Source organism: Mus musculus, chromosome 4 (assembly GCF_000001635.26).
Source record: "Mus musculus strain C57BL/6J chromosome 4, GRCm38.p6 C57BL/6J".
In the NCBI taxonomy this organism is placed as follows: Eukaryota; Metazoa; Chordata; class Mammalia; order Rodentia; family Muridae; genus Mus; species Mus musculus.
Genome location: NC_000070.6, coordinates 18,780,786 through 18,797,860, shown reverse-complemented (window position 1 = coordinate 18,797,860; position 17,075 = coordinate 18,780,786). Strand labels below are relative to the sequence as shown.

Sequence of the window (17,075 nt, the reverse complement as noted above, 5' to 3'; positions counted from 1 at the left end):
AAATAACCCTATTAAAAATGGGGTACAGAGCTAAACAGAATTCTCAACTGAGCAATACAGAGTGGCTGAGCAGCACCTAAAGTACCTCATTCTTTCCAAATGCATCACTGTTCTCTCTGTAGAGTGCTTGGCTTTTGAAGAAATAATCAGTATCTCAGAAAGGATAGCTTGGGCTTTTCATTCATGTGACCTTAACCATAGGTTGAGATTATCTTGTAACCATGACTTTACCTTCACTTACTATCACAGATGTGTAGTAAGATAGTGAGTGTCTCTTTCATTAACTACATGAGAGAACTGGAGAACCTATCCATTGAGTCTTTATGGCATCAATTTAACAAGTCTTTGATTTCTGTAAGCTACTGAAATAGGTCTAGAATGCAATCTTACCCAAAACATGGTCATAAGCAATGGATGGTCCTAAAGTAGGTGTTGTAGAGATCCATACATAACATAAATGTGCCTGAGAGGCACATAGTAAGGTTAATTTCTATACAATAAGGAAATTCAGATGTAGTTCTATGACACAAACTTTTTCTTTTTCTTTTTTTTTCTTTTATTGGATATTTTCTTTTTTTACATTTCAAATGCTATCCCCTTTCAAGATCTCCCCTCTAGAAAATGCCTATCTCATCTCTCCCCTGCTTCTATGAGGGTGCTCCTCCAACCACCCACCCACTCCTGTCTCCCTGTCCTGGCATTCCCCTACATTGGGGCATCTAACTCCCTCAGGTCCAAGAGCTGCTTCTCCCACTGGTGTCCAACAAGGCCATCCTCTGCTACATATGTGGCCAGAGCTATGCATTTCTCTGTGTGTACTCTTTGGTTGGTGCTCTGGTCACTGGGAGCTCTGAGTGTTCTGGCGAGTCGACACTGTTGATTCCCCCCATGGGGCTGCAAAACACTTCAGCTCCTTCAGTTTTTTCTCCTCCATTGGGGACTCCATGCTCAGTCCAATAGTTGGCTGTGAGCATCTGCCCCTGTATTTGTCAGGCTCTGGCAGAGCCTCTCAGGAGACAAACTTTTGATACTTTACAGGCACGTAGACACACACACACAGAGAGAGAGAGAGAGAGAGAGAGAGAGAGAGAGAGAGAGAGAGAGAGGAGAGAGGAGAGAAACAGAGACAGAGACAGAGAGGCAGACACACAGAGACACACCGAGACACACACACAGAGAGAGAGGGAGGGAGAGAGAGAGAGATTGAGAGAGAGAGAAAGAGAGAGAGAGAGAGAGGAGAGTCACAACCAGAGTCTTCCTGCAAACCATTTAAAGCCCTTAGTTTATAGAACCGTTTCATTTTATTTTTGCTCTTGAACTGACAGCTCATTGAAAGACTAGGCACAAAGCAAAGGACATCTGTTTGGAGAAGCTTTTCCTAATTGATATGTTAATTAAAAATGACTTCTGGCTCTTAGAATTTTGTTTATTTTTCATGATACATCTGCCCTGTGGCATTTCATAATGGGTGTTGTCACATAAATATAAAATATAAATAAACAAGGCAAAAGATTCATTACTGCTTATGGACTTCAAGTAGTATGTAATGTATGACTAAATGCATTTGTTCACCTTATTTTGGCCAGAACATTCTGGATTTCCTCCAGGATAAAGAACAGCTCAGTGGGATTCATGCATCTGTCACATCTGGACAATCTCAAAAGAGCCTAGTCAGTGTCCCCGGAGGCCATGTGAAGGTTTTAGATTTCAAAAACTTTAACAGCCTGCTTATATTTATAGCCAAAACTACTAGCTTGTTACTCAACTTTCTACTTTTTAGTGCAAAATTCTAGTACAATCATTTTTTAAAGCATAAACTAGGACAAACTTATGCCATGTTAAAATCGTTCAGCATCCCCAGAGAGTCCAGGCTAAAGAGACCCCTGGCTCTTCCTTTAGAATCAAGGCTTTAGACAGAGACAGTGTCTAGCAATGGAGATGAGACAGACTTGTCAAGGATTGCATTCCAACAGTAGAAGAACATAAACCTCAAGCCACCTCAGTACCAGCTTAAAAATCCTGGGAAGCTTTCCTCTGTCTCATTTCTAAATGGAATCTATGGTTTGGAAAATGTTGAGAGGTTGTGTGCTCCAATCCTCTGTCATAGACCTTAAACTTCTCAAAGATTTGGATTATTGTACTTTGTAGATGTCAAGATAGACAGTGATATACATAGCATTCATTAAAGGGATAGTTTATATTTTCGATTTGACATGGTGATTATTATATAAACAGACAAATGATTACTACAATTTTTCTCTGATCACACATTATTTGTGAGCAGAAATTTGTACTAAGCTGAAAGTTAATACAATTTTGGACCACCAAAATACCAAAATTATATCTTCACACAGATGTATCATAGTTCTAGTCATCAATGAAAGTAAATGTGAATTTTATAATCCACTGAATTCTGATGTAATAACAAAATACTTTAAATTGTAAAATAGCTCATAACATTAAAACCATGTGTGATAATTCATATTTTTAATTATAATAAATTAAGAAATGTGATGAGGGAATATTTTGGGCACTACAGTTGAGGAAAGATTATATTTTTATAAACACTAAATTAAAATATGTACAGTAACAACTTATTGGGTCTAAGTATTTAAATTTTAGTCTTTACTGGGCCTTTATAGCATTCAGTAATGCTTGTCTTAAGTTCTTGGAATGAGGTAATTAAAATAAAAAGAAAATTTAATTTCTTTAGAAAGTTTAACAATAGATTTTAGGATAAAATTGCATGATACTTGATGAATGATGAGACATTAAAATTTGGCTCTCTCTAAAGTATGACAATTTCTTTGATTCATCAGCAAATGCAGGTAACAATAGTGAGTGTTTTATATTGAATACTTTATATGAAGTTCAAAACAATGGATCCCAAAACAGGATCATATTTCCTTTCTAAGGATAAAAAATAAAACCTAGAAGCTAAAACTGCTAATCCAAATCCATGCTTTTGTACCACCCCTGTGAATGCTTTTATGGTGTACTATAGAGATGACCTATGTAACTAAGATCTGATTAGAACACCTAATATATATGTCAGTTTTTCAGCATCTGATTTTTGGTTATAGGATAAAATCTACATATTCTAATATGACCTAAAAATAGAAAAGTCTTTATTCTGCGTCTTTTTCTCCCTACACAATTAAAACCCTTCTTATCCTCTGGATTTCTTGCAGTTGCCATTTTCCTTAACTTGGGTCTTTGTGCATTTGCTCATGCCACATGCCCTCCCTGCCTTGAATAGCTTTTACTTTCCAACTTGAGACATACACTAATTCTTCATAGTCAACTCTGGTGTCATTTGAAGCAGCACCTGTTTTCTGACACTGGAAATCTAAGATCACTGTCTGCATTTCCTTCTGCATGTTATGATATACAATTTTGTTGGCATGTCTTGTTTGTCTGCTGTTGTAAACCGGGCCACGGCTCACATGAACTGGGTTTCACCGGGGCTGAAAGGAGAGGGGAACTAGGCAGAGGAGAGAGAAATGGAGCCAAGGCAATGTTCTGATCAAGGCTCAAATATTTAATAGAACTCTGCACTATAAAGGGGGAAACCCATCCCCTGTCATGCCAAGTTTCCTGATGTTGAGATGCCAAGTTGTCAGCACAGCCTTTTAGCAGTAAGTTGCCAAATTCACAAGTTGCAGTTAACTCCAGTTCGGCCTCACGGCAGGTGGTAGGCAGTGTCACATCAAAGGAAACTAGCTGAGTTGGAGGAGCTGCATTGCACTGCACTGCAGGTGGCCCCGCCTCAGTGGCATAAGGTCTGAACCAGCCTGCCTAGGCTGAAGGAGGTTACAGTCTGCCTCTATCCTAGCTGGATCACAAACTTTCTGAGAGCAAACTATCATATGCTAGTTCATTAGCCTTATGTATGTTGTATAATAGAAAACAAACAAACAAACAAACAAGAAGAGCCCATTAAAGAACCAGATTTATGACATCTGTTTTAGATGACAGAGGCCTTCAACTAGGAGGACCTGTGATAGGTATACAGATGCAAATATAAACAAAAACATATACAGACATGGGTATGGACATGGGCATGTATAGAGACATATAGCTATTGATGGTGGCTACATAGATAGATGTCACTAGTAGCGATTACTATTCACGATTCAGAGATCATTGCAGATGATTTGGTCTTTGCATCAATTTCATGATCATCCAGCCTAATCTTAATCATTTGCCTATAGTATGCGATTGTAGATGACTTCGAATGTGTGATATAGGTTTTAATTCCACAACTTTATAGTTCATTATCAATTATAAGCCCTATATATTTATCTCTGAGTGTTAAAGAACTAAAGTTGAAGTAACTTATCTGATTAGTGATTCAGTCATGCTCCAGTCCCTATGACCTTCTCAATCTATTTCCATCAACTGCAACTTACACTGGATTAATGTTCAATTTTCCCAAACTCTCCAAAGCCATAATCGTATTTAATAAATCTGTACTTCTGCCTGGATTTCTAATTTGCTTTTGTCCCAGTGAATTTCAATCATTTGAGCTTCTTCTTTGAAGCCATTTCCAATGCTCAGAGCACTGTCCCTTCATGGAATGCATCTGCTATGGTGCTTCAGCATTTGCATGTAATTTCAAAGTGTTCTTCAACTCTTTATGATTTCCCATTCTGTCAGCTACAATGAAATTTACCTAAATGCAGAAGCAATACCTTCCTTGTTGTCATACAGATTTCATTTCAGGCATTAGCATGATGTAAATATTAGTCAAACTTGTCTCAAATTTTAGAATGCATTTTTCACAGTAAGATTTGATTGATGTTTTGTTGGTACTTGTCAAAGAAAAATAAATTCTTTAAGCCAAATGTCTAAGTTTAAGTAATGCATTTATATGTTGTGTAAAGTATAAATGTAAAAGTTGTCATACTCTGATAATATGCCTTGTTATAAGAACTAGCTTTTGTTTAACTTCTTATAAGTTATACTTATAATTTGGGGAAAATACTTCATAGTGTTTTCCCCAAATCTTTTTGTTGCCTTTCTGAGAAATTTGACAGGATAATTGTTCAAACTTCTGTTTTTGTTATCAAACTTACAACTTGCGCACTGAACTTGCCAGTGTCTGACAGTGGAAGTAGGGAGGTAACCTAAAGGGAGTGAGAAGTTGAGCATTTGAATTTAATTCTATTTACTTTTCATTTTGAAACCCACAAAATGGAATGCATTTTTGTTGCTAAGGAAAGACAATATATATGAAAAGACAGATCAATGAGTATTTAGATAGCATTTGATTTTAATGAGTTTTCAAAATAGCTTTGATTTTATTATAAACCCTTTGTTTATAAGATATCTTTCATTCTCTTAACCAAGAATGCAGTAAGTTATTTTCAAAATCATGACTTAAATGTTTCATGCACAAACTATGCTGAAGATTGTGAAATAAAAATAAAGTATTTCTAGTCTGCTAGTATTTTCTACATAATATAAAACAAAATCATCTATATTGAAAATACACATGTTGAGAAATTACAATAAACATTTTAAGTCATCTTGAAAATGATTCAATATTATAGCAATGTCTTCAATTTCTATAGTCATTCGATAATTTTTTTCCTATTGTAAATTACTGTTTCTAATGGATAATATTTAGTTTTATGTTTAAAATTCTTTCTTCCATTTCTTTTTCTTATTCAAAACAAACCTTTTTCTTACATAGATTTTTGGAAAATATTCTCATTTTTAATGTTTTCATCTTCCAGTGTTTTCAGATACAAAGTTGAGTTCTAGTTTGTTCAAGTGCATATCTCATTCCCCTTGGTTCCCATTCATTGCCCAATTTGGCAGAGAAATAGTCTCACTCCAGTCTTCCCTTGCTTCTTTGGTTTTTTGTTGTTGTTGCTTCTTGGTCTCCCTGTTTCTTTCTTTCTATCTGTCTCTCCTTCTGTTTTTCCCTTTTTTTCCTCATTTTTCTGTCTGTCTCTTCCTTTTTTTTCTTTTGTTTCTTTTTTCTAGTTTGTCATCACGTCTTATTTTTCTTTCTTTTTGACATAATCTCAAAAATATATATTTCCAAATGTGGGTCTATTGCAGATGAAATTATATGATTCCTTTACCTTTTATTTTAAATAACTCCAAATTTTAGCCTTTTTGTGTGTCAATTCTATACATACTCATTTACAATTTATTATTCTCCTACTATGTTTCAATCAATTTTCTGTGTATAGCACTAAATAAAATAAACCCCATGCCTATAGTTAAGCAAAGGTCCATAGGGACAATACATAAGTAAATGTTTTTCATCATAAATTAACATTATAGGGATAGATACAACCAACTAGGGAAAGAATGCTTGATTGAGAAGTGTCACTATAACAAATAGACAAAGAATCATGGCATATCTACTGACATTGGAGCAAACACTTGAAGGAACTGAACAGGAAATTTAGAGGAGGGTATTCTGGAGATAATTTATAGCCAAAGTCTCACATTCCAGTAAGTAGAACATGGTAATAAAAATTTAAGGACTAGAAATAATGCTAAAGTAGTGAGAGTTGAATTAACAAGGGCTAAATGGAAAGAGATGGATTTTAAAAGTTATTAGTAGGAGATCACATTAGTCATAAAGACTCTAAATGCTGCATGGCCTCCTGCTGTGTACATATGAAATGGATATTGAAAATCTTTCAATCAGCTTTAACTTTTCTAATACCATCATACTTTCCATTTTGCTTTATTTCCACTTTGTAATCTATTGAATACAGTGAAATAAAATTTAGTTTTAGTCTTATAAACTAGCGAGGTTGCTCAACAATAACAGCTCCATTAGCATAAAAGAGGGATAGGGGATTAGAAAGAGTGAAAGGTAATAACCCAGTGGGTGTAAGAAAAGCAAAGAAAAAGGATTTTTAAAAACAGGGAAGTTTGAGAGTTAAACTTTCTTTTTGTTTTAATTAGATATTTTCTTCATTTACATTTCAAATGCTATCCCATCCCAAGAAAGTCCCCTATACCCTCCCCTCCACCCTGCCTTCCAACCCACCAACTCCATCATCCTGGCCCTGGCATTCCCCTGTACTGGGTCATATGATCTTCACAAGGCCAAGGGCCTCTCCTCCCATTGGTGGCCGACTAGGCCATCCTCTGCTACATATGCAACTAGAGACACAGCTCTTAAAATACAATAATTTTATTTATTTTATACGTGAATATATCTGTATAAAATATACTCAGTGTTTCATTGCAAATGCAAGGGAAATGAAAACAATTATATTTTACTCTATATATACTCCTAGCACAACAGATTGGTATGTAACTAATATGAAAAAACTCCTTTCAAGTTTCAAAAGGGTGTAGTATTTGGAAAATAAACTTTCCTCGTGTTTTAAAGGTTAAAGTCTGTTTGTGTTTCACTATTTTGTCAAACAATGATTTTAGTGGTGTCCTGGGTTCTTCTCCACTTTTGTAATGGTTAAGGATCTATAAAATTTGTCATATTCTTTACTTAGAAAACACAGCCAATCCTATACTGGAAACAGCTATAAAAATAAGGAAGTAGATTGTTCTAAAATTCAAGTGGAAATAAGTATGCTTTATAAAAAGAAAAGAAAGCCTGGGAAAGGACAAGTAGATTTTGCCTGTAATTTCAAGACTTATTATAAAGCTAAATGAATACCATATACACAGGCAACAGTAAGCTTACCTACATTGTAAACTAAACCTAAAAACGTACATATGTAAAACTCAGCAAAGTTTATGTAATATTGCATTCAACTCAATGAGAAAATAGCATTCTTGATAACTAAATATTTCTGCAAAACTAATAAACTTCTATCACTATCTTTACTACACAGAAAAAAATATAAATGTAAATCAAGTAAGCATAATGGTGGTGGTTAGTATTCACCATCTAGAAGGGAGAGGGAGTCCCAATGAATTGTTTTGATTAGGCTGTTTTTTTTTTTTTGTTTGTTTGGTTTTTTTTTTTTTTTTTTTTTGTTTTTTTTGTTTTTTTTTTGCCACTTAGGGATTGTATGAATTGGCTTAGTTGGGGTAGAAAGATCATGCTATATGTTGGCAGCATCACTTCACCAGACCAGGCCTCAGACTGAATGAAAAAAAGGAATGTAGAGGAACAGCACTATGCATGTATTAATTCACTACTCTGTGCTCCTGGGGCAGATGTAATGTGATTAGCTGTTTCAACTTCTTGCCACCTTAAATTGCCTGGAATATGGTTTGTGCATCTAGTGAGACTTTGAAGGAGACAGTTATTTCTTCCTTTGTGAGTGGTTTTCAGTTGGAGATAGCTTTTAGGTCAGGGATGGGGGGGGGTCTATTTCTGCACTTAGCACTGAACGTCCATCTGGCTTAGACCTGTGCAGGCCCTGTCCTCACACTCACAGTCCTGTGAGTTCATATTTTTGTCAGTCTTGTTGTGTATCAATGGCCTTGTATCCTTGCTGTCTCCCGTCTTGGAGAAAGGGAAACAGTAAGCAGAATATACTTTATGAAAACCAAGCTATATTTTAAAGAAAATTGTCCTGCAGTGATGAGCTATTCTTAATTATAAGCCAAGTGAATACTTCTGTTTAGCTGTTTATGTCATGAGTTTCTCCTTCTCTGTTATTTTAGTTTTAGAATTTAGAATGCTATAAACATAAAAGCATTTTATGTTTGCTCATATATTATTTGCTTGTTTATTTTAGAGGAGTTCATATATAAGTGTAGTTTTTAAAATGTTTTTCCTTCCCTCTCATCCCTATAACTTATCCTGTGTTCATTCTTCCTCAATATAGTCTTTTTTCGTTAGTATGCATATCCATACTCAAATGTATAAAATCACATACATGTTCCCTTGAAATAATTTATTCTGATGATAAAGATAACTTTTTAAAATATAATCATTTAGTTACTTTGTTATTCTTATATTTTTATTATTGTTGTTGATGCTGTTGTTATAATTGCTGTTACAATGTTCAGAATTTAACCAGAGACTTTTGAATGATAAATAAGGGTTCTCACTGAGCTAAACTCCTGACCCATATTTGTTAATTTCTGTAAAAATACTATAAAAAAATGAAAACTTAGGGGTTTAAAATTTGTGGTTATCATTACCCTCATTTTCTTGGAAGAAAGTGATTTTGGCATGGTGAATGGTTACAGTGTGGGAGGATATCATTATCTAATACATGAATGAAATCCTACTCTCAGCAGACACTGCTGAGTGTAGACCCTGGGTGTGCAGCCAGCTCTTCTCACACAAGCCAGGGCATCTAGGATTTCCACTGCTGCATATGTTTAGTGTGTCACCTTGGACATCTGCTAATATTGAACATCTGTTTTGTGATTTCACTGGACTGCCAAAAAGTGAGTGGGGTCATTAGTTATTCCACAATGTGAAGTAAGGCAGAACACAATCCTTGTATGAGAAATAATGTCAGGAAAGCCATATCCACCATAATTAATTCAAAGTTTGCTTCATGCTGAGAATTATTACTACAGGCATCATTTCAGAAGAGGTTGCCAAACATCTCCTATCCAAATAAAGACTAAATATTTCTGCACAACATTTTTTACCCAGAAATCTTTGTGATTCCTTCATTTTCTGACCATCAAAGTAAAATATGTAGTGAATAAAATAGGGTAATTCTATATCTATTAATTAATTTTTAAATTATATTTAATATTGATTATGTTCACTAACACTTATTAAAATGAGTCATATTTATGAATTACCTATTAATGTATTCAATTTTATTGGCATTTACAAATAATTAGCTAATTATATTGGACAAATGAAAATATACTACCCAGGAGACTTGAGTTTCAGAGGATAAATTATGTATGGTATATTTTATAACTTACATTTGAATTATGTTAATGTTGAGTGACCCAAAGCTGTGTGACAGACTGTTTTGAATAGTTGAATGGAACAAGCTTTTCCTGTTTAAGAAATGTTTATATTCTCATATGTCTAATAAAGTATTTTTAAAACATAACAGAAATAAAATCATTATAAAGCAAAATTCTGGTATTTATTTTATAACTTAAAAGTATGTAAATCATGAACAAAACAGTGATTTTTAAATATTATATAAAATTGTGCAAACATCAAATCACCATATATAGATAGCCATATTCCCTTAATATGCTCATTGATTTAATTTTAAGGTCATTATGGTCCAAGAGAAAAATTAACAGAAGAAATGGAATAATAATAGTATTATATACAATATACAAATCATCTTAGAAAATATATTATAATAGAAGATATAAATAACATAATTGCCTTATAATTTATTAGGTTGTCACCTTATTAATATTGAAAATGTTTGAAGGGACTTCCAGGTAGATATATTGTTTGTGACTAGGCATCCAACTATCACTTTTTCTTGTATTTTTGTCACTTGTGGCTTTTCTTTTTTGGGGGGGATTTTCAAGACAGGGTTTCTCTGTATAGCCCTGGCTGTCCTGGAACTAACTCTGTAGACCAGGCTGGTCTTGAACTCAGAAATCCACCTGCCTCTGCCTCCCAAATGCTGGGATTAAAGGTGTGCGCCACCACTGACCAGCCACTTGTGGTTTTTCTGTAATGACCTTTGTCTGTTGCAAGATGTTTCTCTGATGATGGTCAAGATCTATACTTACCTGTGAGTATAGGAATAAATATTTAGAATGTTAACTAATAATTCATTTCAGTGAAGTAACAGTCGTAGATTCTCCTCTGAAATCCATTCCCTCACTAGATCCAGGTGATTAGATAGATTTTTTAGTACCAGACATGCTCTCTCTCTCTCTCTCTCTCTCTCTCTCTCTCTCTCTCTCTCTGAGTAGGGTCTAATTCCAATTAATGAGTTGTTGGTTACAAACAGATATGTATGTCCCTTTTGCTGTCAGAAAAAAAAAATTGCACCATGCTGGTTGTTATTGTAGTTCATAAGTATAATATCTGGGCAGGGTTACTCTAAAAACAAAATTCTGGTAGCTATCAGAGACCATAACTTAAACTCAAGGGTTATAGCAGCAAAGAGGTCAGAAGGACTGTAAGAACCAGAATAGGAGGTTTCCTGTGAACTTGCATATCCTAGAAATGTTAAGGAAGCTATCCATGCAGTGTCATTAATATTTCTGCCTGAACAAGACTTGAACCAGAGTGTAACCAATAGATATGCTACCATGTAAGGGGGAAAGAACATGAGGTCTCAACCATAGACTAAGAAATACAGACTGCTGATGAATGCTGAGAGCAGGAGAAAAAGTATTCCACAAGGAAGACCTCACCAAGATGTTAGCCAACATCAACACCATCATATTTTTTCCTTCTCTTTGTGCCTGATAAAGTGATTTGCGCTTTTTATGGCTATATGTGGTTATGTGTTGTCAAGGTTTTCTGTACTAACTTTATTGGTTTTATTAATATGCTAATCAATCGCCAGTCCTGGTCATTAGTATATGAACTGAGAAGACGGTACTTAAAAATTTAAGGACATGTATGTGTTGTAGCAGGCATAATTTTCCCATGCTCCAGCAAGGAACTTTCTTGAATGTATCTACTAACAACCCTAATTAGTGTCATTGGGCCTAGGATATACACAACACACACACACACACACACACACACACACACACACACACAAACACACACACACACTCATGAGAGAAAGATGAAAATGAGAGGACAACTAGAACTAGTTGTGAAAGAGACAGGAATAAGATGTGGGATGGGGTTAAAATAGGGTAATGGGAGTTGAATATGAACACTGTATATAAGTCTGAAATTGTCAAATATATGAGACAGTCTAGGATATATGTATTCTCATTTACAAATTTGTGATAAATTCATTCATATAGTAATTATTGCTGGTAAATTCTAATAAATTATACTTCTAGCAGGCATGTGTCTTTCAAGGTCCAATCCTATGATTTGTTAGGGAATAATAAAAGAAGCTTGCCCACTTGTTTTAATTTTGTGCCTGTTAAACTAGAGGCTATTCTAGGTGCTCATGGTTATGTGTTGTCAAAGTCTTCTTTAATTGTAAATTATGTGTTGGATACATAGCAGATACTAATCAAAACTATTACATACTTACATGAATCCTATATTTTCTTCTAGGAAGACGTAAAAAGTGAATACATAAAGAGTGTACAAGCAAAAGAATGGAAATATTTCAAGGTATGATACTGTATGCACCAACAAAATGTGAAGTACAACTAATTTCTTTTCTGAATGCAGACTAATTTCAGCAAATTTAAGAAATAGATATACCAAGGAAGATATCCTCATTATAATGAATGTATGCACAAATGTTTACAAAGATAATATATTTAATTTTTATGCTTAAGACAAAATAACTGTAACAAATTAGCAGGGCCAAATGACTTACATATTTCTCAATTGCTAAGCAATTTAAATGTCTTACCCATTTCCTCTGCTTTAAGTATAAAAGCTGACTGAATATTTTATAGGAAAATAAGGGCTAAAGGTGTTAAGAAACCAGATACATCAGACAGTTCTGTTGTAACTCGAAATTGTTCTCTTCCTTAATTTATTGGTCACTAGAACTTAGAAATAATGAGGATGAAACCATTTCCAATTTTCCATATAAACATCACATGAAAAAATATTCATGTAAGCATTGCTATTGGAGCAACATTAATTTTGCATGACTTGGAAAATTTCCAGAGTAATTCTTGTTGTTAACTTTATCCTCTTTGCTACCTTAACCATCACATATCCCATAATTTCTTTGAGATTAACAAAGTGGAAAAATAATTCAATGTCTCATTTGTATACATATTCATTTTTGGGTGGGGGAAAGAAGGTCACCACTTGAATATTTTATGACACTCCTGAGAAAGATACTTTCAATACATGTAAAAAAATTTAAAGAATATAGTGGAAATATTTAATAAACTGAATTGTATTTTAGATTATTTTAATTCTCAACACGTGACATAGTGTGAAATTACTCATCATGAATAGGAAGCAAATATGGTGACAAGTGATTTTCAAACAGCATGTTTTTATGTTTTTCAACAATGATTTCAGGATAGGATTACAGTTCAGGAGTAAAGTGGGTACTTAGTATACCCGAGAGTTTTGGGTTTTTTTGTTTTGTTTTCTTTTGTTTTGTTTTGTTTTCAGTATATAGGAGAGACCTGTTAAAAACATACTCCCTTCAGATTCTTGATTATTTCGCAGAAAGGGGTTTTTAATGGCTCAATTATCAGCTCTGTCCCTGGAACCCCAGCTTAGTGGCAGAATGACTATTTTAGACTCACATTCATTTCACCAATTTATGTTTGAGGTCCATTGCTTAAGGAATATGTCAAGACAAGTTTCCAAACAGTTGTTTCTTTTATGAGAAAAAACAGTGAAACAAAAAGTTGGACAAGGGCCTCTGTGAAAACCCCACCTCTCAGGCCATCACCAACACTCAGTTTTGGCAGAACTATGATTACTCTTGACTTTAATCTCTTATTCTGCATCATTTTAAGATGGTTCTTATGAACTAGCTTATATTTTCATTGATCAGTGAGTTCTGCTTGAGCCCCAGGTGAGACCTGTATTTTTCAGTGATATACTAAGGTTATTAAAATATGAAGGCTTAATACACTCTTAAGAATATTTCCTTTTATGTTATGATTGTTTCTAAAATAACATTTGCTCAATTTACTCCTATTAAGTAAGATAAATAAAACAAACCTTTCAGTGTTTCTCCATTTTACTGAAAAAAGGCCAAATCTCATTGATTCGATTACAACTGTTCTGTGGTCATTTTATTTCTCCCAAGCCTCCCTGCCCAGACTTATTTATCTATGAAACTAGTATTCAGCAACAAGAAGAGCTAGTTTTCTCACTTACGGGATCTTTACCTGAACTGTCTTGTAAATATGTGTTTATGCTCAGACTTTCTAGCTTGCAGCCTTAAGCATGACCAGTTCTCTTCAGACAACTTACTTGTTTAATTCACCAAAAACAGGAGCAAAATATTCATTTGGGAAAAAATATGAAGAGGCATAATTGTTCATAATACCAAATATTTTTAACAAACCACCTACCCACAAAAAACTATACTTATAGCACTTGCAAATTTTTCTTAGTACAAAACTATCATCGTAGCCAATTTCAAGTTACCAGCAGAGTCTTGTTGTGGGGAAATGGGCAAAATATCTTGTCACAGCACTAAAGTCTCGAGCATGACTCTGCTTTTTCATATCTTGTAATGTTATTAGCTTTAAATTGTCTGCATGATAGAGTAACTGATGTGAACATGAAAAGTCATCCCAACAGGACTAGAGGAAGGAAGCAGACACTTTCTCAGGAGAAGCAAAATGCTTGCTTAACATTTTTTACATATAATAAAAGAAAACCACTTAGTAAGTTAGGGTCTAATACATCTCAGTATCCTTATCAACAAACAAAACATTCTTTACACTTCCATAGAGTACTTCTCATAGTCTTACTCTGTCTTCTCAGGTAAATTTCAAAGGAATAATCATTGATTTTTAAAAGTTCTTGACTATTTACACGGATATTACATACCAGCTGTATATGTAACTGACTGTTCTAACTGCCTGACTCTATTTGAATTTCCTTGCTATTCTAAGCAGTTCTGAACTCCACAAATATGTGGGTTACTGCGATTCCTTTTACTTATCATGATGCTGTTTGCACCTCTTTGGCTCCTCCCCCCACACAGCTAGAGACTTAACCCAGTAGCTCACAAATTCTCCCCATGGCCTCTCCAAGCTGAGCTTTTGCGCCAGTCCTTACATTTCAAAATGCTATTTTCCCTTTGTCCTCGTGTTTTCCATTGACTTATCAACCAATTGCTGACCCCAAACTTTCTTGGAAACATAACACCCAGTATATGAAAAATTTCCCTAATTACCCATGTGTCCCATTGATAATCCATTCTTGCTGAACATAAGTTGTACATAATTTGTATTTTTAATTATATAATTTTAAATTATAAATAAGTGGTGAATTATTGTTATTCTAACATATTATGACACATATCTTTCTTTCTTCTTGTAAGGATATCTGCAGGTACTTGTGAATAATGCCTATGCGAAATAGCATAGCATTGGCTACATCAGGAAAATTGTATACTTGAGAAAAGGATTAGAAAGGGTACTTTGAATCAGTTTTCTAATGCTTTCATACAACCTTAGCTTTATAACCTTAAAATGTCACAATGCTTTTGACAGTTTGTCATACAAGTGGAATTAAAAAACAATCTGGTCATTAATAATGAATAATAAGAGTAACATGAACTTAAGGAGAGTTGTAAAAATGAAAAATGCATTTAGCGTAAAATATAGTGAAATAAAAGCACAAGTAAAATAATTGTGAAAGCTGTTTTCAAACTACATTTCCTATTTTTTTTAAATCATTTTAGGCATTTTCATATAAATAGATCACAGACATTATATTTATTTTTGTGATAATCATGGTCTTAGCTCTTATCTAAAACTGATAATTTCATGAATTAATTAGTTTTATGGATTAGAAAAGAGTTACAGTGATGAAATTGTGGTAGCTTATTTCTTGTGAATTAAATGATTAATGGTGTCTACGACAGCTTGTTAGGTTTATTTTAATCAATGTTTACACTTAATAAGGATCTCAAATTAATCTAAGAATGCTGATATTCTTATAACATTAAAAAAAAAAGACAGACTAGCTTCAGTGTATCCCATATCTCAAATTTGAGCTATAAACATACAACTCAACACCTTAAAATATACCATAGAGAGCAAACTAAGAAAAGAAAAAACCTCAGTCATTTATTGCCAATATAAATTATTAGTTTCTGAGATTCCTGAGGCCAAGATAGAAAATTCTACAAAAAAATGTGTAATAAATGTTGACTATTGAATACCCTAATTGTACATATATTTTTGTTGCTGTTATATCTGTATTAAAATTCATATTAGTTTCTCAGCTCAGATATTCCTCTATTATACTCACTTTTAAATTTTTTATTAATTATTCTATATGTTTATATCTCTAATGATATTCTACTTCCCAGTTACCCCTCAACAAGACCCCCATCCCGCACATCCCTCTCCTCCCTCACCTTTGCCTCTATGAGGGTGCTCCCCCACCAACCCACACTTTCCCCACCTTTAAGGATTAAAAAAGGAAATTAAGTATTTTTTATGTGTCTTTTCTTGAGGCTATATTTCACTAGCTCCTTCTGTTTCCCCATAAATCCTATTATTCTACTCCCCTTTAATTATGTTGTTTTCTCCTCTGGATTCTCAGAGATTAACATGAGATGACTAAATTAAATTTTAGTTATTATGTCCCACAGTGGTGTATTAATTGACCTCATACCTCAGGCTCTGCTCCATAAGTGAAATAGAGTGTATTGTAGAATGGGAAAGAGAAGAATAACAACAAATCCATTTTGACACTGTATTCTCATCAATTGCCACAGATACATACCTACAACCATCATGTTCTATATGGTATGTTTCAAGCATGTTTTCTGTTAGTTAATTCTGATTTTAGAAGAATCAAAGAGACAACAAAATACTGTATCTGGGTCCACTGTCTACTTCCCAAGTGAGAATAAAATTTTGAATGATTTGGGACTGATTACAATTAGTCATCAAATTGGCCTCAAACTTAGTTTTGAATCCTTTACTTTTACTAGAAAAATATTTTAAATAATCACAATATGAACTCAGCCATTTTCCAGTATACCAACTATTGTCTTTAATAATAAATTTTACTCTTTCCTCCTACTAAAATACTGTGAAAAGAAATAAAAGTTATGAATTAATTAAATTCTATGACTTCATCTGCAGTAAAGGTTTGCTTTATAATTTTCCTTTTAAACTGTTCCTTAAGATTTTATACTCAATTGGTTGGTTTGTGCTTTCTTTGAGAGAGAGGATCCCACTTAGAAAACTTTCTATTTATATGGATATGGCTTTAAGTTCTTCATTGTCCTACCTCCACCTCCAAGACCTGAGATTGTGGATGTGAACAACACATGAGACCTTCCATATTTTGTGAAAACATTGTCTCAGATTAAGAATAATTGTCATTTTGTTCGTCCCACTGGACTCTAGGAAAT

The 17,075-nt window shown here is 34.0% G+C and overlaps 1 protein-coding gene across 1 annotated transcript in view; it reads left to right on the top strand.

Moving 5' to 3' along the window:
• Cnbd1 (cyclic nucleotide binding domain containing 1) overlaps positions 1–17,075 on the top strand; it is a 354,571-nt gene that overhangs the window by 324,690 nt on the left and 12,806 nt on the right. The window contains exon 12 of the mRNA NM_001371269.1: positions 12,095–12,154. Within this exon, the coding sequence (NP_001358198.1) occupies positions 12,095–12,154 (60 nt within the window). The remainder of the gene's footprint in view (positions 1–12,094; positions 12,155–17,075) is intronic.